We start from the raw sequence: 26,029 nt of genomic DNA, 5'->3' as shown, positions 1-26,029 counted from the left end.
TTCTCCTGAGACAAGGTCCCACTTTGTCGCCCAGGCTGGAGTACAGTGTTGAGATCATGGCTCATTGCAGCCTTGACCTCCAAGTCTCAAATGATCCCAAGGTAGATGCCTTTGAGGTAAACCTCAAAGCATGAATGACTTTGCCAAATGGAGAAGAGGTAGAGGAGTGTTTACTAGGAATGGCGTGTGGGAAATGAAGCCAACAGGTCTCTGGGTACTAGAGGTGTTGAGCCCAGGAGCCCAGGTGAGAAGTCTGGGCTCCACTGGGGTGACCTCTTGAAGTAGGGGATGGTCTGGGGACCTGGAAGAGATGTGATGAGAATGGGCAGAAGTGTAGAGGGTGGTGCAGGGAAGAGAGCAGGTCAGAGGCTGCTGGGATAGCCAGTAAGAACAGAGTAGGCGCTTTAGGTTGAGAGTAGAAAATAGCCTTGACCCACATCCTTGAGCCTCACCCTCCTTTAAGGCCTGGAGGATTTTTTCCATGAGACTGTTTTTCAAACTAGGCATTGACACTCATGATTCACAGGGACCATGTGATGAGGTAGTGGGTCGCAACCAGCATTTAAAAAAAAGAACTAGAGGCCGGGCATGGTGGCTCATGCCTGTAATCCCAGCACTTTGGGAGGCTGAGGCAGGTGGATCACTTGAGGTCAGGAGTTCGAGACCAGCCTGGCTAATGTGGTGAAACCCCATCTCTACTAAAAATACAAAAATTAGCTGGGCGTGGTGGTGTATGCCTGTAATCCCAGCTGAGGCTGAGGAAGGAGAATCGCTTGAACCCGGGAGGTGGAGGTTACTGTGAGCCAAGATTGCACTGCTGTACTCTAGCCTGGGCGACAGAGTAAAACTGTGTCTCAAAAAAAAACCAAACAAACAAGAACCACAAAAACCACAAAGAATTAGGAAAGAGTGGAATTAAAAAAAAAAAGAGTTCACTGCCCATAAGAAGGGTATGGTTTCATCAAGCTTGTTTCAGGTGTGTGTGTCTGGATGATGATGTGTGCGGGTTGCAGTTCATTAAAAACAGGGCTCTGTGAAGCCTACTCTGTTCAGTGAACCAGTCCAGGGGTGGCCCCTGGAGCATCTAACACAGGCCCCTGCCTCCAGGAGTTGAGGATCCAGATAGAGAGGTGTGGAACTGCAGAACAGGAAGTGCTGAGTGGAGGGTGGGGGAGGAGCGCAACCCAGGCCCTAAGACGGCCCAAAGAGGGAGGGATTTACGGAGATGGCTTTGAGCTGACCTTTAGTGGGGCTCAGATTCTGACACCAGGGCCTTTGGAAAGAGGTAAAAGATACTGCAGGCAGATGCTGAGAAGATGCTGCCAGGAAGCGTGTGGAATAGCAACTGACTTGGCCTTGCTGGAGTGCAGGGTGTGAGAAAGTAAATCAGGTTTAAAAAGGGGCCGGAGAGGGCAAGGCGCAGTGCCTCACAACTGTAATCGCAGCACTTTGGGAGGCCGAGGCGGGCAGATCACAAGGTCAGGAGTTCAAGACCAGCCTGGCCAACATGGTGTAACCCTGTCTCTACTAAAAATACAAAAAAATTAGCTGGGCATGGTGGCACATGCCTGTAATCCCAGCTACTCGGGAGGCTGAGGCAGGAGATTTGCTTGAACCTGGGAGGCGGTGGTTGCAGGGAACCGAGATCGTGCCACTGCACTCCAGTCTGGGCAACAGAGCGAGACTCCATCTCAAAAATAAATAAATAAATAAATAAATAAATAAATAAGGCGGGGGCCAGGTGCAGTGGCTCACACCTGCAATCCAAGCACTTTGGGAAGCCGAGGAGGGAGGATCACTTGGGACCAGGAGTTCAAGACCAGCCTGGTCAACATAGTGAGACCCGGTCTCTACAAAAAATAAAAGAATGAGCCAGGTGTGGGGGTGTGCACCTGTAGATGCAGTCAGTCAGGAGGCTGAGGTGGGGGGACCCCTGGAGTCCAGAAGTTGGAGGCTACAGTGAGTTATGAAGGCCCCACTGCATTCCAGCCCGGGTGACAGAGTGAGATCTTGTCTCCTTAAAAAAAAAAAAAAAAAAAAAAAAAATCTGAGGCTGAACAGAGACGCAAAATTCAAAATCCAAACAGAGCTTGAAGAGGCTTTTCAACATCACCCAACAAATTCAACTTACAGATGAGGAAACTAAGGCCTTTTCACCCAATAACTGCACAGCACACAAGCCCAGGATTTGAAGGCTTCTGATCCGGCCTCTGTTCTTCCAGGGCCACAGAGTTCTCTGAACACGGGCCCAGAGGCTAAGCTTCATCTTGTGTCTGTCAGCATCAGGGCACATTTTGGGTAGAACAGCAGGTCGCGATTCTGACAATACCCTGGGTGCCTTAACCAGATGCTGTTTTAATCCGCCCCTCCCCTTACCAGGTGAGAAACAGCTGTGAGTTAGAAGCCCTGTAATCACCCACTCACTCCCTGTGGACTCGCCAAACATTCCAGCAAATCTTTAGCCACTAAAGTTTTTTGTTGTTGTTGTTTGTTTGTTTTAGACAGAGTCTCACCCTGTCACTGGGCTGGAGTGCAGTGGCTCTGATCTCAGCTCACTGCAACCTCCGCCTCCCAGGTTCAAGTGATTCTCTTGCCTCAGCCTCCCGATTAGTTGGGATTACAGGCACCCGCCACTACGCCCATCTAATTTTTTGTATTTTTAGTAGAGACGGAGTCTCACCATGTTGGCCAGGCTGGTCTTGAACTCCTGACCTCGTGATTCGCCTGCCTTGGCCTCCTAAAGTGCTGGGATTACAGGCGTGAGCCACCGTGCCCGGACTTGCTGGTTTTTGAGACAGGGTTTCGCTCTGTTGCCCAGGCTGGAGTGTAGTGGAGCGATCTTGGCTCACTGCAGCCTCATCTCCCCGGGTTCAAGTGATTCTCCTGCTTCAGCCTCCTAAGTAGCTGGGATTACAGGCGCCTGCCACCATGCCCAACTAATTTTTGTATTTTTAGTAGAAATGGGGTTTTACCATGTTGGCCAGGCTGGTCTCGAACTGCTGACTTCAAGTGATCTACCCGCCTCAGCCTCCCAAAGTGCTGGGATTACATGTGTGAGCCACCCTTCCTGGCTCCCACTAAAGTTTTAGAAAAAGTTATTTTCCTTTTTGTGTGGGCTGTAGGCCATTCTCTACCCAGTCCACAATTTCTATAAACCCTGGGACTCCACACAGCAAAATTCCATCCACGCCATGCTGATGAATTTTGGGCTTACGACCTTCATGGTTTTAGGCTTCACTTTGTCCAGATTGTGTCATTTTACACATTAAGAAACTGAGTTCCAAAGCAGCTCTTTGTGCATGGGGTCAGTGAACGTGAAGGCACAAGGGGTGGATTCAGCCCTCATGACTGCAGCCCGTGGACTCCTTCCCACCAAGCTCATCATCAGAAACTTGTAGCATTTTGGGCGTGAGATACAAAAACCTTAGCTTAGTACCTGTGACAGTGGCAAAGACTAGCAATTTCATATTGTGGAATTGACAGTCTTAGGGTTATTTTCCAGATAGGGAAATTATATTATCTATTTTATTGCAAGAAAACTTTGCGTGTTTAAGAATTTTTCAGGCCAGGTGCAGTGGCTCACACCTGAAATCCCAGCACTTTGGGGGGCCGAGGCAGGAAGATCACTTGAGGCCAGGAGTTTGAGGCCAGCCTGGCCAACATGGTGAAACCCCGTCTCTAACAAAAATACCAAAATTAGCTGGGCGTGGTGGCAGGCGCCTGTAGTCCCAGCTACGCGGGAGACTGAGGTACGAGAATCACTTGAACCCGGGAGGTGGAGGCTGCAGTGAGTCGTGATCGTGCCACTGCACTCTAGCCTAGGGAACAGAACAAGACTCAGTATCAAAAAAAATAAATAAATAAAAATAAAAATCAGGAATGCACAGAGAGGATGGCAGAATTTTAAAAACATATGAAAAAGCCCAGGTTACATTTGTTGTCCTCTTTCCTTCAACTGATTTGATGCTTCAACTTCTTTTTATGCTACATATGTAAAGAATGCATCTTATTTCCCCTCATCTACCTTGATTGAGGCAGAAAAATGGATAAACAGCAAATGCTGTGGCAAATATCCATCCAAAGTGGTAATTATTGCATCATTATATTCGCTATTTTACCTGTCATGTACCATTAGAAGGTAACAAGATCATTGTCAGTCAAAGATGGGGGAGATAATTAGAGTATCTATAGGTTAGCAGGAAATCAAATTGGTGCTGGTACCCATCAGTGCCGAGGAGCTGGGCGTAATTAGGGGGAAAATATGCAAAGGGTGAGATGAATGAAGCCCTGGGGATTAAATACCGTGGCTGATTTGAGAGTTTGACTCTCCTATGTTCTGACATGGCAGATGGCGACGTCAAAATACGTGTACAATTGCAGCAGTGAAAAATAGCAAAGCAAGGCGCCACTGCTACTGTCTGCAGGGTCCTGAGAAGTGTCTGAATTGGAAAAACACAGTGTTTATCTTGTTTTCCAATCCACTGGGTTTTTCTTCCTTATTTTGTCCAGTTTGGAGTTAGGTATTAACATAGGAAAACAGGGATGAGTGAAATGGGCTTTTATTCAACAAGTCCCTGCTCTGCCCAGATTAGCGGATGTCTGCAACTGGACCGTCTTCTCCGTGCCCTTTTCTCACCCTGGACTGACTTTTCCAGGGCTTTGGACACACTTCTCAGATGCCCTGTGAAACCACAGGAGTCCACAGCACTCGCCAGCCACAGACCTGCCCCACAATTTCTGAACATTTCTATCTGATTCCCATTCAGCAGCTACCCAGATCTTGCTAACTGGAACTGCTTTTGCTTTTTCCCTAGTAACATACAAACACCCATGCAAACAATCTCATCCAAATAGCAATTTCATCAGGTCGATACAAGAAAATTTAACAATTTTTTTTTTTTTTTTTACATCATGGAAAAAAAAAAACAAACAGATTTTAGAGGACAGGGAGACTGCAAACTGATGAGGACTACACCACATAATTAAAAGAGAAAAAGCCAAGACAGGGAAAAAAAAAAAAATCTGGAAGGTCTTAAGTAACACAAGACTGACTGAGTCCACAGATACTGAAATACAATGGAATGAGCAAGCAAAAACTGTTGTCACAGGCCCTGGGTCAGATTTCTCATCACTGCTGGAAAAGCAAACACTTTCGCTGACTTTTGAAGTAGCTCAGAGGCACAAACAGAACTGGCTAACGTGGCCCACACGGTACAAACGTCTATGAAATCCAGAAGTACCTGACTTTTACAGCATTTTGGACATACAAAAAATGAACAGAACACCCCCCCGGTAAAACAACAACAACAACAACAACAACAAAACCAACCACAAGCAACTGTGTGGGGTGCAGATGTTTACAGTAACGAATTGGCGAGACACTAACCGAGTTGGGTAGGGTGGTCAGCCACGGCAGGTGAGCCTTCTGTTCTCACGCAGGCTGGGTTCGAGGGATTTCTTTTCACGAGCCCGGTCTTGTACAGGGATGGCTTCTTCCCTAAGGTAATGATGGTCACCTCACACAAACAAGCAGCTGGAAGCTTAGTTCACATTTTTTAATAACATGGCACAGTTTACATTACACAAGAAGGCTCCGCCGATGAGAACATGCTGAAGATTCAGTTGCTTCACTTTTCTTTTCACATAGGATCTAGAAAGGACTTTATTACATACAGGATAAACAGCAAAAAGGTCCGTATAGAACAATCTCTTTACAATACTGAAAGCTACCACTACAGTTCCAGTGTACATATTCCTTGGATTTTTTTTTTTTTTTTTTTTAGTTGTTGTCGTTAAAAAAAAAAAAAAAAAACAAAAAAACAAAATAACAAAAAAAAAAAAAAAACACCGCACAACATCTGGAGTTCACAAAATCTGAAGCTCACAACTAAACCTTCAGTTTACTACTAAAATAGATCTCTCTGCTTATTAGAAACAATGGTCTGTAGTTAACTTTTTTTTTTTTTTTTGCAAAAACAGGATAACAACGTCAGATAGCACTTTAATATACTAGAAGACCAAATGGAACTAATTTTATTTCATACATATATTTTACAGTCCAGTAGACAAGATATATTGTATTTCTCTGCTAGTAAAGTCATATTCTCTCCAAATATGTAGACAAGAGGCTTAATGTATTATAAAAGTATTATGAAGAGACATTAAGATTGATGCAAACTCAAAAAACACACTCACACACAAGACTTTTTTTCTGCCATCTTTCACCCTCTAACTCGCGATGGCTCCACAAGGTTGACCTGTTACGGCTATTCCCAGACTTGATCACCAGCTGGAATACAGTGCGTCACATCGGGAAACGTGCACCTTACATCGGTCAGTTATTGAATACAGTGAAAACATATCCATCATCTGAGAAAACTTGAAGCTTTCTTTCAGGATCTGTTTGGGTGTAAGTAAATCTCATTACAAAACGAGGAAGTGTGTACAGGTATGAAATAGGACACACTAAAAAAGGCATGGTTCTCACATGAGGTGTGTGTGAAGTCACTGGCGACCTGTGTGTGTCTGACAGACACCACCACCCGTCCCCTGATTTTGGCATCTGGCGAATCCCACCCTCCCTGGCACCGGTTGCTCATGTCCTCAGTTACCTCTCCGGGGCTGCACTCTTCCCCAGAGCCCACAAGCGGCAACTTCAGATGCTAAGTTCCAGCCTGGGGTCCAATTTGCAAAATAGGATGTTTCTCCGTTTGAAAAAAAACAAGCAAGGAAAACAGAGTCATATCACGTAAGCGCTTGTTCAGGGAAAATATGACCTTAAGTATGTTGTAAATGGATTTGAAAAGGCTCCTTTGAGTTAGGCGGGCTTTTGTGAAAAGCCCGAACATTCATTGCATAGTTGAAGGGTTTAGCTGTCTATAACAATATATGGGAACACAGCCTTAGCCGACTGTGTTCACTGATATTAAGTAGTTTGCAAGTAGCACATTTTAAGAAGTATTAATGTATTATGTTACTTAATCTTTATCTATTTACATTTGTACAAAGTAAAGCTTTCATCTTACCCTTTTGCATATATGAACCATTAGCTCATGAAGCAATCTCTTTTTACATAACTATGTACACTGTCTGTCTTCCCACCTCATCTGAAAGAATTCTGCATGATGGATGGCGTGGACTTCTCCCCCCGCCCCCCCAAAATTATCATCCAATTGGTGTGTGTTGTTATCTTCACTGTTTTGGTTCAAATCAAAAAGTTTTATACGAGAAAGAAAAAGTAGGAGACGTGAGAACATATGACTGGGCTAAAAGATCTGAAAAATCTCAACATATAATATACAAAACATTTCAAAATGTGCAGAGTCTATACATTTTTTACAAGGGGAAGAGGTGGGGCTTCCCCGCCCCCGCAGTCTATGTGAGCCGTGCAGGAGTTCTGTCTCTCAAGTCTGGCCTGGTGTCTGCCTAGGGTTTCTTCTTCCTCACTCGTGCTCCTGTTCTCGGCTTATCGGGCCTCGATATCCTTCAGCGTGTGGGAGGGGGGCCTCTCCCTTATCTCTGCGGACAGAGGAGTCGTCCTTCTGGGAGAGACCGGGCGGCCCCCCAGCGTGGAGATGAGCGGGGGAGGTGCGCTCAGCGCTGCTGTCGGAGGGGTCTTGTTGAGGAGTCCGTTCTGGTGGCCCGCGGTGGGGCTGATGCGGGGATAGTGCATGCTGGGGAGTCCCGGGGTGATGAGGCTGGGGTGGGGGAGGTGTCCGTCGAGGGAGGCGGGGTGCACGGAGTGGAGCCGCGTGTGCTCGTAGTCTTCTCTGAGCATGTGCAAGCGCTCCCGCTCGTCCAGGTGACCTCCCCGCTCGTGCTCCCGCCGAGGGTCCACAGACAGCGGGTGGTGGTGGTGGTGGTGGTGGTGGCTGTAGTCGTGAGGCTCCCGGTCCCTGAAGGAGCGGTCGGCTTCGTACAGCCGGGGAGTCGAGAGCCGGTGGAGCGGGTCATTCCTTAGCAGAAAGTCCCTGCCCAGCGGGTCTCTCCGGTGAATGTCAAGTTCTCGGTAAGGATCCCTCAAGGGGTCCCGGATGGGGTCCCAGTGGAAAGAAGGGTACGGGAAGCGCTCTCCGCCCGGGAGGGGGCTGATGCCCATGAAGGGGGTCATCATGCGAGTCCTGTCCAGGCTGCTGATGCTGTTCATGGGGTGAATGCCCGTCACCCCCACCGTCATGGGCATCGAGGCCAGGGGCCCCGGGTGCACGCTGGACGAGGAGTTGGGAGGCGGCGGCTCCGAGGCCCGGTGGGTCTGCGGGGCCTCTGGAGGCAGGTCGTGGTCTTCCTTCCGCTCCTCCTTCACCTTGACCTCGGAGTTCTTCTTGGGGTTCTCGTAGGCCGGCTCACCCTTGCGCGGCTCGGCCTCCCGGCTCGAGGTGCTGTTGGGCCTGGCACTCTCCACCACCGGGGTCCGCACGTAGGGAGACGGCACCCGGGCCAGCTGCTTGGCCTCTTCGCCCGCGGCGCGCCCCTCGTGGCCGTGCCCGTCCTTCTCGGGCAGGTGGCCCTCTTTCGCCTTGTGCTCGTCGGCGGCCAGGTCCTTGCGGGATTCCGAGTGGTCTCTCTCCCTCTCTTTGGGTTTGTCCTTCTCCCGAGCCTCAGTGTTCAGATGAGCCCGGATCTGGTCAGTGGAGCTGCGGGTATGTCCCAGGGCATTCACCGGGAGGATAGGTGCTGGTGAAGGGTGGCTGGAGTGTCTCTTCTCGACGCTTTCCCTGGGGGAGAGAGGGGAAGACAAGGACGCAGATGAAATGAAACCGGCGAGTCGGCCGAGCCAGGGGCTGCGGGTGAAATGGTGGTGTGAAGAGGACAGGCTGGGGGCTGCTTCCCATGGTCGCCAAGGCAGCGGCCATGCCCTGGGCAGGGCAGAGCCAGCCACCCTCATCCTACTTACCTAGATTTTAGAGGAAGCTTAATGGGGGAGACGGACCAGGGATGAGGGTGAGGGGGAGTCTGCCGGGAGCAAGAATCTCTCTGCATGTAAGAGCCTCAGCCAAGAGCACAGAAGAGCTTCCAGGAAGCCAAGATGGCTGCATGCGGTCAATAAGGCAGTGATGCGGCAATTCAGCCCCACTGTCTGGACGCTCGGGATTGTCTAGTGTTAAGAATCACGTTTTAAGAGCCCAACGCCCGCCAAGTATCACTTTTCTTCCAACTTTGCAACACAGAGCCAGTGGAAGGAAGGGTTCAACGTCAGTGTCACAGAAGTCTCTTGCTCCTTACAAGGACAAGTGACCAGTTTCAGAGCAAAGAAGGTGGATATGGAGCCATCTCCAAGACACAGCATGTGAGAGAGGCTCAAAAGGAAGTCACAGCTGGAGGACTTTTGGGTTGCAAAGAGCACTTGTGCACCAGATGGGACAAGAAATCCAAAGTCTGATGAGAAGACCGAGGGAAGGCAGTAGGAAAAGCAGGTCCCTAAACCCAAAACCTCATGAGGACATTGAAAACAATTTTAGAGAGCAGCTGTGAGTGAAAACGCGAGACAAGAATTTTAGAGACCTGTCTTGGATGGGGGCTCAAGAGTATTGGGCAGAAAATGCAAAAACAAATAGAATGACAATAAGGTAAAACTTGAGTTAAAACTAAGACCAGGCAAATCTTACAGATGGCGCCAAGACAGATATGGCAAAGTTGAGGAGAGTGGCAGCCTGCCACGCTGGCTTGGTGCCGGTGTGCAAGGATCAGAGGACCACAGTGAGAGAATTCAGGAGGCTCCCGTATAAGGGCTGTTTCCTGCCCACATGCAGAGAAGAAGAGTAACTTTTAAGGGAAGTATGGAAGAAGAGTACATTTTATTTATTAAGCTTCCTGACTTTAATCCAAGAGGCCATTTTGACGCCATCCAGAGAAACACGCAAAGGGCTGGTGGCCACATCCTGCACTGCACCTAGTGACAGGCTGTGTACGGAAAGCTGGCGGCCTAGGGTCGGCCACATTAGGTTGCTATGCGTGCCTCATTTCGGCAGTTCACAGCTCAGAGCTGAATGTCAGAAACGTTCCTCCCAGTGGTTAAGAGATTGTTATCATACTGCCTTGAAGGAAAATTTGTCTTTTTCTTTTATCAGTCAGCATAATGGCCTCTGATGAGTATCTACTAATCTGCCGCATTCAGAGCCTGCAAAGCTGAATTCTTTGAAATTACTAGGATATACACACACACACACATACACGGTATACAAAGAAAAGAAACATTAAAGATTTGGATCAAAATTGAATCTTAAGTACTGCAAGGAAATTGGGATTAGGTATTTTCTGTCAGGCATATTTGTGCATTCCTTATCAGTTCATTTAAACTGAAAATAGCCTAAAGAAAGAAAAAAGGAGACATTTTGTCAAGAATGCGTATGATATTCTTTGGAAAAAAATACTGCAAGACATTCCCTCTTTAACACTACTTTTTTTTCTAGGCATGGGTTACCAAGTGCAGAGACAATGGTTAACAAAATTATCCACTAGTGAAACCAAAACCAAACCAAAACTGCTTGTCGACGTTTCTCTACATCTAGGTGAGTAAAATCGTATTAGTCATCTGTGAGCCCCAGGCTTTGAGTTTGAACAAAATTTGAGAAAAATATGATGAGGCAATGCAAACATGGCTTTCTAAAAGAAAACAAAAAGAAGAAAAGAGCGAGAAAAACCTATGGATGGTTTAATGGACTGCACGGACTTGAAAGCAAATATGGAATTGATTCATGCTGTGTGTGTCTGGCCCAAAGCTCCAACTCCCTGTCTGCTAGAGAAAGACTTCTGTTTGTACACGCTAACGGGGTCTTAGGACGTGCTGATGTATAACTGCGACTGAGACAGGAATCTGTTGCTAGCTCTGCTATCTCCTACCGTCACCATATGCTACGGGCCATGGGGACTGCGAGGGGCTGCGGGCACTGGCTGTGGGGATGAGCTGAGGCTACTGGGGTGGCTAAAGCACGAGGCTGGGACAGGGAGGGTGGGCGGCCGGTTCCACTGGTACTTGGCACAGAGCAGGCTCCCCCGTGGGGACTCGAGAGCGGTTTCTTTCCGTACCTTTCTTTGTCATCTTTACTAACAGATGAGTCTCGTTTATCTACATCTCTATCTCTGTCATGAGCTGCAGCGGACGCGCTGCGCTCCAGCTCCCCTGGCTTCAGCCAGGGCGGAGGGGTCGGGAACGACGGAGGCGTTCGGTGCAGCCGGTTCCAGGGTTCGTGAGGGTTGCTAAAGTTCTGCACACTGGGGCCATCCTTGTGGCCGAACATTGAGTTGGGTGCTGAAATGGTGAAGTGGAGAACAAAAAGGTTTAAGAGAAATTATATAATCTGCTGTAATGAAGGTACTTACCAAAAAACTTTTAACAGCATTCAGAGTTAAAATGAATACATATTATTGGGAGCTGGAAAAGGAAAGGAGATTAACAAATTCATTAGAGGAAGTCTTGTCCTACACTGGAGAGGTAGCTCACAGCTTTCTTTTTCTTTTTAAAACCAAAAGCAAGGGTGGGGGCAGGGAAAATTAAAAAGGAAAAGGGACCAAATGGGTATTGAGATAACCTAATTCAACGTATCTGGTGCATGCATAAGTTCCAGGCATGCAGAAGGGTGTGTTATGATGGTGGGATTTGGATTAATAACTCTAAATTAATTCGGAGTAGAAGTCACCGTCTCCTTTACCCACCGCGGCCCTCTCAAGTGTCACCAGAGACCAGATAGGACCTTGCCCTCAACAGACACACCGGTCTCCTTGATGTATTTTAAATAAAGACCGACCTGTGACGGTATGCTTAGAGACACGTTTTAGCTCTTCCTGTACCCAGAATATATGGTATGTGGCACGAAAGAAAATAATTTGCATATCCAGCGACTAAATACTAATGTTTAGAACGTGAGATGGGGTTGTAATTCTTCTCCTAATCGAGGTGGGCTTTTTTAATAGTAGAAAACTGCAAAGTCCTCCTAGATGATGGAGAATAAAATGTTGCCAACTCTTGATTATCTCAAGCCTGGTGCTGTCTTACTGCTATTTTTCATTGTGCTTTTTTCAATTTCACGAATGCCACGGGCAAGATGAAATGTAACTACTGCTTTCATTTCTAATGTGAGTTGCAGCCAAAATCTTGGAGAGCAGAGATGGGATGTGGATGAAACTCTGAACTTGAGTAAACTCTCTGTGGTCATCAATGACACTGCCATTCCTGCCCCTCAGAACTGGAGAGCCACAGGGGGCCGCCCTCACAGTGGGGGCCGCCCTCACAGTGGTGGCTCTGCACGCTTCCACCTCACCCCACTGTGAAGGCCTGCTGCTTTTGCAGTGATATAATCTACACTGGTCCCCCCCCAGAACATAGTTTTCCTTTTCTCTAGAAAGGTCTTAAGCCATATGCGGATCACAGGAGATAAAAAGTCCAAGGCAGATTTTTAAAAGTTAGAGGTACTCACTAACGGAAGGATTTCCAAGTCCCCCGAAGGCATTGCCACCAACGGCTGCTAGGCCTGTGAATGTAGACGGCCGATTAAAAGGCTCTGCAAACAAGATGGGGAGGAAGGAAATGGTCAGGGGCTCTGCTGAGAGAGGAACCCAGAACTTCCTGGGAGCAGGGCGGTGCGGGATCCCTGCCCTCTCTACACCCCCACCTGGCCTGTCCGACTTCTCCTACCGGATGGTGTAAAAGGTTTTCATTACACTTGGATTTAGGCACTGGGTTAGCAAAATCTTTCTGAGTGCTCTCATTCCACAACTGTGCATTTTGCATTACTCTTCCTTTGCCCAGTGGGGAAACTACTCAAGCCAGGGTGTACAACTTGCCTTCCTGCCCAGTCTCGCCTCTGCCAGGAGTACCCTCTGCAGGTTCTAACAGAACAGAAAGGAGGTGGCATCTGAATCCATGGTGAAACTCTGAAGGCACGCCTACGATATGCCCTGATGTTGTGCAAGGCAATGCCTGCATCTGCCTGTACACTTTGCAGATGGGATCGAATATGCAAAGGCCACACAAAGCATGCACCTTCACTAGGAATAGACTCATTCATCGGGGCGGTGACATGTGGAATAGCACCTCTCCATAACATCAGCTTGTGTTTCTTTCCGCTTCCTAGAGGTGACCTTCGCTACGGGGCAAGAGCTCACCATCTTCTTCCAAAGGGCAGGAACAGGCTGTTGTAAACTGGGATTCCCTGAGATACCAAGGGATGGCTCTCACCCACTGCACCATGGGAAGCTCAGGAAGAACCACTGCTGAGCACAGCTCCACTACCGAAAGAATGTGGTGTGAGGGATGACATCTGGAAGCTGGATGGCATGTATTGAAACTCCTAAGAGAGTACCATCTCCTGCCTAAGTGGTAAGCGGGGTATCTGGGACTCCCACCAGTTTGCCTGGAGGTGCAGTGGAAGCATGGTAAACACAGCAGGGTTGCCTGAAGCACACACTTCAGTTCCCATGACTTTGGGTGACTCACCTAGGTGTGCAGCGGGGTTGAGGAAGTTGCTGTGATGAGGAGGTGGCCCAAAAGGGGTCCCAGTTGGGTGTGCAGCACCTGTTAAATATAACAAAACCAGAGTTTAAAAAAGCCAACTTCGAAGGTGCAACCAGCTTCTACTTGCTTAAGGGCCCCATGAGAAAAAATGCTCAAGGGAGGTCATGGCTAAAGTCCACCCAGGCCCCTGCAGGCAAGACACGGGGTAAAAGAAAATGTTGTTTTTGGAAGCAGAAAATCAATCATCCCTTTTTCACTTTCCCAGCATGGCTGGCCACCACCAAAAAGAGGTATTTCTTTTTAAAGCCGATGACACACAGTATTACAAAGACAGCAATAACTCCCCTGGGTCATGGGAGGAGGGGAGGTTCATAACCAAGTAAATTTGGAGAAATACTGGATTAAAAAGAGCTCAGCCAAGTTTCTTTACTGAAGGACTCCTTAGAGCCGTTAATAAGCTTACAGGCTCCTTCATTCTCTAAGAGGGGAACATTTCGTCACGGAACCCTTTCCTCATAGAGTGAGTATCTCGGAGGACCAAGTTTTCGCTTTGAGAAACACTGTGCCAGACACCCAGCCTGTTACCATCCCTGGCTCAGGAGGGGTGTGGTCCTGAAGCCGTGGTTCTCGGCTACGCTGCCCTGGGGCCTTGCAGAATCCCTTCTCCTGAAGAGTATGTTAGTTCGCATGCAGCCACTTCGAAGGATACTATAAGGCCCAACTCTATAAAACTCATTGTTGTGAGTTACATTAGGTTTTAGGAGATGAAGTCCTCTGATGTCTCTCAACTTTCAATGCCAGGAAAAGCCGGTTGATTCTTCTGTTTTGGGGCACTAAAAATGTTATAACTGACTCACAGGTTTTTGCTTTGCCTGCCCGGGAGCTCAGGTCTAATTTAGTGGTTTCCTTCAGTTTTCCCTTGATCCACATTTCCTCCTCTACTCTGTATTTTGCCTAATGTGTATTTCTTGAAGATGCCTCTATTCCTATTCTTGAAGGAAGCCAGGAAAGGAAGGAAGGAGAGAGAAAAAGAGAGTGTGCAAATGTGAATTAGGGAAGGACATTTCTAAAGGCTTAGGGTGCCAAATGGGCTTGTTAATATGAGGCCACTTACTAGCTAAGGAGGCTAGCTCCCTGGAAGGCAGGCTTTGTCCTAGATGAGAGATTTGCCAAGGTCATCTGAAGAAGTCTCTAGTTTATATTCACGGGATTAGCACCCGAAAGCAAGATGAAAATGGCTGGATTTCTTAAGTATGTACAAGTTATACACATCAGTTACAAGGTTCACCAAAAAACCATTTTGGGCAGAATCCCATACTGCTTATCCTAAAGAAGGTTACATTCTAGAATGGAAGTATAAACAGGGCCTGGATAAAGAATTTAGGAATAACTGTTCCATAATCCTTTGCATTTTGTCTAAGTTCCTATAAACAAATATAAATTCCTTTAGGAAGATGGATTAAACGTAGGGGTCACTGCTGTCTGCACTCTGTTAACTCAATTGATGTCTTGGGCTGCTGTTCCCTGGGCTGCAAAAGTCTTGTGGCCTGGGTTTGGAGAGGAAGCCACACAGTACAGAGGGAACATCATCCCGGTCCCGGGAGCTCAGGATTGGAAGACACCTGAGGGGTTATCTATCCAGTCCTGCACGCTGGCTTATTTTCCACCTGGGAAGTGTAAGAATGATACCCCGCCTCCACAAAGTGAACACATTCCAGGATATTCATCAGGCATTAGCACTGTTGTCAGCTAAATAAAATTTTGGCCACATACTGTCTGTGTAGTGCAAGCTAATTAATGCTTCAATGAAGACCAGAGCTTCGCTGAGCCCAGGGCCCCCAGGGGTGCCTTGCAGTTTCAGAATTATTGAAGCAAAAGAAGCCAATTCATCCACTTGGCTCAAATGGAAGCCAGAGAGAAATCTATTTCTCTCCAAAAATCGCTCTGAATGTAGCCCTGTCTCAGAGCCTAGGTGCCATGGTAACAGAGCCTTCAAATATGTCCCTAGACAGCACTGACAGAGAAAAACCTGAGACCTTAGCAAATTCCATCTACCCTCCAGGGGGATTCACTTGCTTTGCTAGCAAGGCCTATTATAATGATGATTTCTTGCAATGTGGGTGCTTCGCTCTTCCTGCACCGAAGAGCCAGAGGTCCACCCACAGTGAGTCTTGGATAAAAGCCTGGGGTGGCAGCTGGCAGGATGGCTGTGAGACTTGTCCCATAAGGATCAGAAATGGGGAGCCCCTTGACCGCTTACGACCAGAAGAATAAATTCTGCTTAGCACAGTGGGTATGAAGTTATTAGCAGAATGAGCTCAATGCCATCATTTTTAAGTGTTAACTGAGCAGAGCTCTGTGTGCCAGAAATTACGCTTAAAAAAGCTTTAAAGAAGACAGGATGACAAGAAACCCTTGATACCAAGAGGGCTGTTCTCATCCACCACACAGTCCTTACAGCCGCTGCCTTTTGTTTGTACCTGGAGCAGGAATGAGCATAATCGTCACTCTCTACCTCACCTCTTCCACACGCACGCTTGACAGTGTGTATTCTCAGAGGTTAAATGAATTACAGATCTGATGAACAGGTCACTTGGGTGTTTATGCTGTTTCCTAAATTTCTTCCATCGCTTTAACCAACCAGGCAATAGTATTATGTTTTGTAGCAGAGAAAACCAGCAACTGAGTGGCCCACCCTCCCTTATCACAGACCACACTCCTGGCAACTGCCTTAATCGTCTTTCTTTATCCTCAGGACACAAAACACAGCATGACTGAGCACCCTGGTGCAACATTACAGTGCTCTGCGGGCACCATATTAAGGGCGACCGCATCCTTCTATAATTCCTGGCATTGTTTCCTTCCCATCTGCCCTTGCAAGCCTTCTGATCTTTCTCAATAGCAATTGACATGCTTGTGAGTTATACCCGTTTAATATAGAAGCAAATAATGAACCGAAGCGATGTGAATCCCTGTAAGGGAAAGATGATCTCTGCTTCCTCCTTTAATGAAAGAGTGTATCAATGAAGATTCCCAACCCGCTGGATGCGCTGCGATGTTGCCTTGCAAGCTGGCATACATTGTATTTTTGAAGGTGGTGATTGAGCGGCGGCTCAGAGCCCAAACCTCATTTATTTAGTTACCTGAGAACCACATTTCTCAGCTCTGCTCCCCCACCCAAACCCACACTCACCAGCGGCAGAGAACAAAGTTGAAGGCCGTGCCAGGTCATGGGGGTGGTGGATGGCTCCAAAGAGACTGGGGCCTGGAGGGCGGCTCAGGAACTCAGGTTTCAGTCCGAAGTCCAGCTTATGTGGGTCTGACTGCATCTGTTTCTACACAGCAAGGGGGACAGTAAGGGTCCCAAGGCCAACAGCAAGGAAGAAAGGTGTTAGTGAAGAGCTGGAGCTGGAGACTGTGAACGGTGCACTTGGGTTCAAGTTTACAAACACTGTGAGAGAAAGCAGCTACCCAAAAACCATTTCACCCTCAAATGTCAGATCTGCAGGCCGGTAGTGCCTGTTACACCAGAAATGTCTAGTGACAACACTAGTGTTTGGTCTGGTTTTTTCTTGTTTTTTTTTTTTTTTTGAGACAGAGTCTCCCTCACTCTGCTGCCCAGGCTGGAGTGCACTGGTGTGATCTCTGCTCACTGCAACCTCTGCCTCCCAGGTCCAAACGATTCTCCTGCCTCAGCTTCCCAAGTAGCTGGGATTATAGGTGCCTCCCAGCACGCCTAGTTAATTTTTGTATTTTTTGTGGATATGGGGTTTCACCATGATGGCCAGAGTGGTCTAAACTCCTGACCTCAAGTGATCCGCCCACCTCGGTCTCCCAAAGTGCTAGGATTACAAGTGTGAGCCACCGCGCCCAGCTATGTTTGGTCTTTAAGGTTAATGGCTTGAGAAATAAAACCATATCCTATTTATGGAGACTGCCACCACTCCCGAAGTAGTTCAGTGTTTTGCTATAAAGGCCCATTTTAGTAAGATTTAAAATAATGGTGTCTTAACGCTCATTTTATTAGGAATTCTGCATGAATAATCTGCTGTATAAATTAATTGTTTAATGACTCTTTGCCATACTCTAATAGATCACAGTTCATTAGTAACTGAAAGTTATGCAGAAATATTTGCATGTCTATAAGCTTTCAAATGATTATTGTTATATAATAAAAAAAGAAAAAGTAGGAATATTAATTTAACTAATAGAGGCCCTATCTCTTCCTTCTACCTGTAAATACCTGAGGAAGGTGGGGGGGTCCGTCCAGACAAGTAAACCATAATCCCAGCACTTTGGGAGGCCAAGGCAGGCTGACTGCCTGAGCTCAGGAGTTGAAAAGCAGCCTGGGCAACATGGTGAAACCCTGTCTCTACTAAAATACAAAAAATCAGCTGGGCCTGGTGGTACGTGCCTGTAGTCCCAGCTACTGGGGAGGCTGAGGCACGAGAATTGCTTGAACCTGGGAGGCAGAGGTTGCTGTGACCGAGGCTATCTCCAAAAAAAAAAAAAAAAAAAAAAAAAAAAAAGACTCTTGTGTGAAGTCCTTATCATGGACAGAAATCACTCTGTTTCCTCTTCTTTATGCATCCTCAGGCTAATCTTTCTGCCCACCATCCTCTTAGGCAGCAGAAATTGGTTCATAATCTTCATCTCAATCTTCCCCTGGCATCATTCTCTAGGCTAGAGGCCCTCACACCAGCATGATTTCAAAGCTGCCCCACCTCCTTGTTTCTTGACAGCTTTCTCTTTGAACTGGCTTCACACCTCCTCGGATAAGCACTGCTCCCAAGGCCTGGGGTCCTGGGACTTGAAGCTTCCAGTTGACGTTCCCTTGCTATGATCTTGACTTTCCCTCGCTATGAACTCTTTCCCATCCAGTCTCCTGGGTTTTCAGCCCCTTTAGCCCCATTCTAGCCTCAGCTCAATCTCTCTCATGTCCTGAGGGATCCTTGCCCGGCTGTACAACAGCAAAGCCCCATCAGGGGGCATCTACATTGACAGAACATGGCACGAGGGTCTGAGACAGGGAAGTCTGCTATTCCCTTACTGCTGAAGGCAACGTCCCACTCATCCATCACCCCCACTGAAAGCGAAAGCTACCCGTGCTCCTCCAGCTGGAACTGACACCACCCATTAAGAGAGCACACACACTTTCCTCACTGTTTACACACACACTGATCCTCATTACTGAACTCTAAGCAACTAGACGCCAGGAAGAACGCGTGCCCCCAGCTCGGCACAGTAAGGAACTTGCAGGCGTAGGCTCTTTCGATAAATACCGGGTAAGCGACTAAAAGAATGCGTAAAGGAACGTTACAGAGAAAGGGAAGATGCAATCTCTGCTCAAATCTACAGGGAACGCTATAATGAAAGTCCCGCCAGCAAGTCATAGCCAAGCCTCAAAACCAAGCTTCTAATTCACTATGAATCTATACAATTCTTTTGAGGACCTCCTTTAATTTGGTGGCCAAATTATTTAGTGCTAATATTGCATGGTACATAGCACAGTTCCATTAACCACAACTTAGGGCCATGAAGCAAAATGGAGCTTGGGGATTACAAGCAGTTTGCTGAAAAGGGAAGATGAACGAAGTTATCTCATGTTCAAGAGGTCTTTCTAATTGAATTGGGATAATGAACGTTTAAGTCACTGGGGACACTTTTATGGGAAAGAAGTTGCTAAAGTGGCATGTGCAACATCCCTCATCGCTTTTAACCAAAGAAGTTACAAGGAAGATGTGCTTTACCTACCGTTCCACTAACCACATCAACCAGAACAAAAACTGAATTGAACTAATCATGAAAATCTAGTCAGCTCTTCAAAGCATACGCATTTTCTAGGATAGACCACAAGACTTCCAATTAAACTTCCCCTAACGATAAAGTACAAGTGAGCCAAACTCACTGCTGGCATGTTATAAGAAAGAGCAGGTATCTGACAACCAAAGCAAAGTATCTTAGTGACCTCATTGATTGAGGTTTGCATCTTAACTTTTAACTGGGTTGTTTTATTTTTTATGTATTCATTTTTTTTTTTAAAGAAATGGGGTCTTGCTATGTTGCCCAGGCTGGACGAAACTCCCAGGCTCAAGGGGTTCTCCTGCCTCAGCCTCTGGAGAGGCTGGAACTTGGGTTGTTTTATTTTAAAAATCATATAACCCTTTTAAAAACATTTCTCTTCTGTGATGAAGAGCTCTATCTTCTGGCTCACTGGTCTCCTGTATTTCTTTCATGAGAGCTCCCAAATGCTGGTAGGACTAAAAGCTTGTTCGTGAAGAAATGGATTGAGTGAAGCTTATTGGAGTTATCTGATTGCTTGTTTGCTCCTGTTTTTACGGGCATCGTAACATAGCCTGCAAATATCCAGACTGTAAAATACAGACTTGTCAGTTACTTTGTTTCCGAAGCGAAGTGCTGATGCTGTATCCAGGGACTCGCAGAAGTTCTCGATCTCTCCCCTACTGAGTCATAAAGGCTCTAGCAGAACATGGAATATATTCATCCCTATGATGAAAATATAGACGAAAGGAAAAACCATCTTTGGACAGCGAGGTAACTGGCCAGAACGCGGCTCCTGCAAGTCCTGACTGTATTCCAGCCCCCAGCACTGACCATCAACAGGACCAGTGACAGTTCAGTGGCATCGTCTTCATATAGGGCATACGTGACTCTACTGTTTTCCCACAGCCAAAAAATGAAAAGAATACAGCAGTCACTATTTTTACAAAAACCCAAACCCAACATTCATTTGTAGCTCTTCCCAGATGCAAAGTATTTTCTGTATTCTAATTTTTGGTCACTACAATTTTATTTCCAAAAGCTTTATTTTAGCATTTAATCCATATTCAAGCCCTTTGGATCAATAAAATGACAAAATTATAAAAAAGGGGAACCCCAGGGCATTATCAGTTTGCTTTTGTTTTGTAATTTCACTGGTGGTTTCCCTAATTAATAGATTTCTGAGCTGGCTGCTGTGGCTTGCACTGTAATCCCAGCTACTTGGGAGGCTGAGGCGGGAGAACTGCTTGGGGCCGGGAGTCTGAGACCAGCCTGGGCAACACAGTGAGACCCTCCATCTCTACAAAAACAATCAAGAAATTAGCCAAGTATGGTGGTATATGCCTAAAGTCCCAGCTGCTTGGGAGACTGAGGTGGGAGGATCACATCAGCCCAGGAGTTCAAGGCTGTGGTGAGCTATGACTGTCCCCCTGTACTCCACCCTGGGCAACAGAATGAGACCCTGACTCTAGGGGGGGGGAAAAAAAAGTTAAGACTTCTGAGTAGCTTTTCCAAGAGGGGCTTGATCCTTCCTAACTATGGGTCTGTAAGATGTATTTTAAATGCCTCGTTAATCAGGTTCTCCCGAGCACATCACACACTCACATGCCCATCCCATTCTTCCTATACCAGGAAGGTCGGACTGACCTTGACTTTCTGTTGGTGGTGGTAAATCTGCCAGGCGATGTGAACATGCATAGCACACCACTTCCCTGGTTTCTGGAACAAGAAAGAGCAACGTGGTTAGGAGGAAGACATTTCAGAGAAAACCACCTTCAATTTCCCCAAAGCTTTCAGCAGATTTTGGCTGCAGAGGCTTTTTTCATGAAACAAGAGTGCTTTGTACTCTCCAAGTGCTTTTCCATCAGCAGCTCTCCAGCGCCCAGTCATAAGGGAGTCACAGCCAGCTCCCCCTCTTTCCCCACGTGGGCTTGCTACTCAGAAAACCACATTGACAAGGACCTCCCCGGTTAGCAAGGACAAGATGGCAAAAGCCTGAATCCCACTCTGTGTCTCTTCTCTTTCTTTTCTGGTGCCAGCTGGCAGACCTGGTAGAGTGGGAAGCCCTACTTAACAAACGCTGCCATGCTATAATGCAAATCAGCTGTTCAGAAGAGCTCATTAGTGAATGTCTGTGAGTCAAATCAAAATAAGAGAGGGTACAGAACCTGTCCTAACCGCTCCCAAGACTGTGGTGGTTTTTAACCCCCAAAGTGGTACAAAGAAATTCGCATTTTGACTGAAGCCCAGTTACCATAAATGCTAAGAGTCAACTACTCATTCATGTTGGTAGGCACTGTTCCTACGTTTAAAAAAAGAAAAGAAACAAAGAGAAGAATTCCTTCCTTCCTATTCTCTAGGCCTCTGCAGACCTCAAGTCCATCCTCCACCCTCTGGGGTTGAATTTGAATCAATTATCTCTCCAATTATTTCATGTCTTGCTTTATAAGGAGTGGAGTACTGTGAGTGTATTCTCTTCTACCAGTCAGCGGGCAGGGACCACCTCTTCACTTCATTTCTGCTAAGTTATCTACCCATAAGCTCGGGGTGCGTGCTCAGTAACTACTGGATACATGAGAAGAAAACACAGCCTCATTCTACATCGGCGAAGAACAGAAGCTTCTGGTTTCTACAGTATGGGGTTATTGCCGAAAATATATACTTAAAATGCAAGTCTGGGTCAGTTCTTTTCTCTTGCAATGAAATTATGGGTAGTTTGAAATCACAAATAATATACTGCCTCACCTAAGTGATGACACAATTCTCCTTTTTCCCCTGGAGAAATCAAATTATCTGATTATATGCCCTAGAAATGAGTTATGCATAGTAAGAAATCTGCTGTCCATCCATCTTCTGTCCAACAATTCATCACGTCTGTCTTACCCCCAACCACCAGGATTCATTTAGAGGTCATCACACTGGCCACTCTCCAGACCTCGAGAACAATTTGCTTTAAGCAAGATGTTAAGAAACCAAATGCTTATAGTATCTCCTTCCTGCACCTTAAACGGAGGTCAAACGGCTATGGCAAGTCAATGCCACTTAGTACAGAAAGAGGGAGCCACCAGCCAAAATAAACAGACCCAGCTACATATTTTCTAAGTGCGAGAGAGACTAACTTCAGCCTACAGCTTAAGTCTTTCCCCTTAAGTTCCAACTAGTCAAACCTTTTTCCAGAACTGCTAAGAAGCTAAGAAGAGATCAGACTCAGTTGACTTTTCTCTGTTGTAGAGAGAAAAAAGCCAATGGCCTCCAACGGTCAAAGCAAAACGATTTAGGCCATTTTCAATCACACTACCTGAAAAACCCAATCACCGTCATTCCGATGTCTTATTCCAACATTTCTATGGCTTATTTCCTTGTAATAGACTTGTATTTTTAACCCACAGGGAGTCAAATAGAGGTTGCAAAACAGTTCTATAAGAAGCTTTCTTACCCTTAACATAGGTCTGAAAGGATCTGTCAACTGTGAAGAGAAAATGACAACTTGGTTACATGCCTGTCACTCAAACAATTGCTCTAATTAACAAATTTGTAGTGCTTCATTAGGAGGGGAAATTAAAATGTTAGAATTTTACTTTTAAATGAAGTCCTTTTAGAGAATAATTAACCCATTTTCACACTATCAAAAGTGCCAAGTGTCCCCTCCCCCACTTCACAAGCCTTGGTACATCTACGCTGACAAGCCCCTGTACAAGTTTAATCAATAGCAATGTGCCCTCTGGCAATGTGATTTGCTCACATCACACACCAGGAGTTTCACTGTTTTGAGCTCCAACCACACTGGGTAGGTCTGAGGCAGAATGGCCTTCAGACCCCAGGCTTTTACAGCTGTAGTACAGCTCTACTAACTGGTATCTGGGGAGAGGTGTTCTTTCCATCCATCCATCCAGGAGAATTAGGCTGTCTTTACCAATACCCTTACATTGATGACTTTACATTATTTATAGGTATTAGACATTTTCCAGAAGTTCACTACACATCATGACATACTTACATAGTTGAGTCATTTTAAACTTCTATCTAACTCTGGTTATCAATTTCTGACTGCCCTTATGTAGGTAAAAAGACATTATTGTTAAGGATGTTTTCATATTTCGTGTAAAGATGACTATAAATAACAATCAATGAGGCAAGATTTTATCTATCGTATAACTTCAAATTCCTTTTTTGGAAGCAGGCAGTGGTAATAAATTATGAATAAACAACATAACCAAAGCATAATGGATATTTTATTTAGCTCTAGAGTACAAAAGGATCCCTAGCACGTTAAAAATAGAGGGCCAAAGAGCCGTGCAGTACAATAACTTCCTGACCCCAGGCAAGGGGGGGATGTGTAGCCTGACTTCCAGGAAGAAAAGCACCTTAGTGCTTTTCCATTCAAAACCTTCTGTAGCTACTTCATTTGTGTAAGACAATTTAAGGAGACCATAGAAAGAGAAGATGGGTTAAGTAAAAAGTATACAAGCTGACACTGTCCAATTTCTGGGCTCAGACCATAACTCATTCCTCTTTTCTCCCATTGGCAAGTCGGTCTCTTTGTGTCCTACGCTCGCAGTGAGCAGCAGAGACTGTTCTCTAAGAGTCATTGGCATTTTCTTCCACAAACTGGAAGAACAGCTGAAACAGCAGCTCGCTCAAAGGAGCTACGGAAGATGCGAGCACTGGGCTGGCCGACCCGTGCAAACACACACCCCCTGGTGTTACCTGAGACCAAGCCTGACTTTGCACGTACCCTCGGGTCCTTTTGTAGTAAAGTGTGTGGGACTGTCCCAGGCCGAGCAGCGACATCGATAGGGTTGGATGTCTACAAATTAATTAGACCACAGCTTACTTAGGAAGCACAAAACAGGTGACACGAAAGCAAGATCCTTCCCTCCTCCTAAAGGAGAGAAGCCAAACTTCATTTGTTTGTTTCCTTCTGAAATGCAAGATTCATTTTTCTCAAGGACCACGCATGCTCTTTCTCAAAGGGGCCTGACCACAGCTTGCTCTCTCCAGCAATGGCATCTAAAAGCAGAGAGAGGTCCCCAGAACATTTCACTGCAATAAAAAGCACAGGACCAAAAAAGAGAAGCAACAAACGTAAATGCTGTCCTGGAACTCCTCTTCCTCCAAATGAACCCATGGCAGGGACTGCCATTGGTTTTTTTTTTTTTTTTTTTTTTTAATCACCAAACATTCCAAGAAATGCTTAAGTGAACATTATTATAATTGGCAGGATCAGGTGTTTCTCATCAGAATAACTGAAAGTACAGACATTAAGCTCACAGTTTTAACTGGTAGACAATAACAAGGAATTACACTCAGTAATTACTCATTAGCAGTGGTGGAAATGGGACAAGAGAACCTAATTTAGGGACCTTGCGGATCTGCTCTTCGATGATTTCTAAAGCAATTCTGCTTGCTCTTACCTATTCCCACCAACATTCTCAAATATTACTCATATTAACCTTATCTGTGAGCTTCTGTCCTTTGAATTAGCAACAATACAAAGCGTACTTTGGGCGCAATCACTGCTTTCTAGTGGGAAAGGATTCAGGAGACACCACCAGTTATTTTATTGAAGAAATCACAACTTCTATGAACACCCCCCACGCCAGGATGTTAAACTTGTCGGGAAAAAGAGCTCAAGTTTAGGCACGAAGCTTGCCTACAAGGAGAAGGGGGGAATAAAGAATGAAAGAAAGAAAAGCAATCAGCTGCAGTACAACTAACAATTAAGCTGGAGTTGTTAACAGCCTGATTTGCATACATATGAAGAACTCCACTAATGAACTGCAATCTACATATTCAATCAGGACGATGGCCTGGAAAGGCCTATTTCAACACCAGGAGAGACACTTTCTTGCCCAGATGTAGTTTTCTGTGTGATTGGATAATTGTGAGTGAGGGACATAGTCTAATTTATTAAATGACCTACCAGTCTGCTTGGGGAGGCCCCAGAGATTTGGTGCAACCTAGAGGGGACAGGCCCGGGTCTGAGGAAGTAGTAAAGTGCAGACTGGGGGAAGGAGTTTAAAATCACCATCATTTTATCTCCAGATAGGAGGTGTTTAACAAGGCCGTCATAAAAGCCCAGTGTATCAGTAACCTTGCATATAGGCTGCAATTCAATGGCGGCAAATTCAATAGATGAACTGAATTCAATGCAATTCAATGCAGATGATTTTGAAGGGGAGGGGGACCCCCACCTCTAATGCCTTTTAATTCTTTTCCTGTGCCTAGTTTTAATGCAACACCTCTTTGGAAATGCAGTTACGTGCTTATCCTGGAAAACTCTGGCCCAACACTGTGTTTTACCTTAGAAATGAGATGGGGGGAAAAGAAAAAGGAAAACTCAATGACACACAGCATAATATCTTCAAGTCTGAGAATGGTTACCCACATGAGAGTATGACTCTTTTTATTTTTGTGTGAAAGTAAAATAGAAACTGTAAGTATATTTAAAAAGATAGTGTTTCCAGAATGACTCTTCAATATTGACCTTTACAGACAGCTGTAGCCAACGTTGGACAGCATTATCACTGACTAGGTGGAAGAGAATTTAACTGTTACCAAGGATGAAAGGTTAATTTCACTCTAGGATGTTAGTAACTGATGACAAAGTCTTGGCCTTGGCCAGTGTAACCATGGCAGGGGTGGGATGGCTGAGAGAGAGGGAGGGAGAAAGAAAGGAGGACCAAAATGGTAGGCAACCACCCCACTGCGGGCAGACCCTGTTAGCAGCTGATGGGGTTGGCGAGAGAAATGAGGGAGAATGAGAGAAGAATTTGTAGGATACAATTTTAGTTGTGG

General features: G+C 46.0%; 1 protein-coding gene across 37 annotated transcripts in view; it reads right to left on the bottom strand.

Moving 5' to 3' along the window:
* Positions 1-5,541: 5,541 nt before the first annotated feature.
* The window catches only part of AUTS2 (activator of transcription and developmental regulator AUTS2), a 1,209,597-nt gene continuing 1,189,109 nt past the window's right edge, over positions 5,542-26,029 (bottom strand). For 19 of the 37 annotated variants that reach the window (XM_005549414.5, XM_015446628.4, XM_005549416.5 and 16 more), the window contains 8 exons: positions 23,967-24,038; positions 22,668-22,697; positions 20,879-20,950; positions 16,644-16,785; positions 13,433-13,510; positions 12,414-12,497; positions 11,026-11,248; positions 5,542-8,714 (listed from right to left, as the gene is read on the bottom strand). In XM_005549414.5, the coding sequence (XP_005549471.1) occupies positions 7,466-8,714; positions 11,026-11,248; positions 12,414-12,497; positions 13,433-13,510; positions 16,644-16,785; positions 20,879-20,950; positions 22,668-22,697; positions 23,967-24,038 (1,950 nt within the window). In that variant the 3' untranslated portion in view covers positions 5,542-7,465. Of the gene's footprint in view, positions 8,715-11,025; positions 11,249-11,319; positions 11,372-12,413; positions 12,498-13,432; positions 13,511-16,643; positions 16,786-20,878; positions 20,951-22,667; positions 22,698-23,966; positions 24,039-26,029 lie in introns of all 37 variants that reach the window. The other 18 variants (XM_005549418.5, XM_015446630.4, XM_005549419.5 and 15 more) reach the window with 3 other exon arrangements.

Source organism: Macaca fascicularis, chromosome 3, assembly GCF_037993035.2.
Source record: "Macaca fascicularis isolate 582-1 chromosome 3, T2T-MFA8v1.1".
Lineage (NCBI taxonomy): Eukaryota > Metazoa > Chordata > Mammalia > Primates > Cercopithecidae > Macaca > Macaca fascicularis.
Note: the sequence above shows the minus strand (reverse complement) of the source record. Positions and strands in the feature narration are given on the sequence as shown.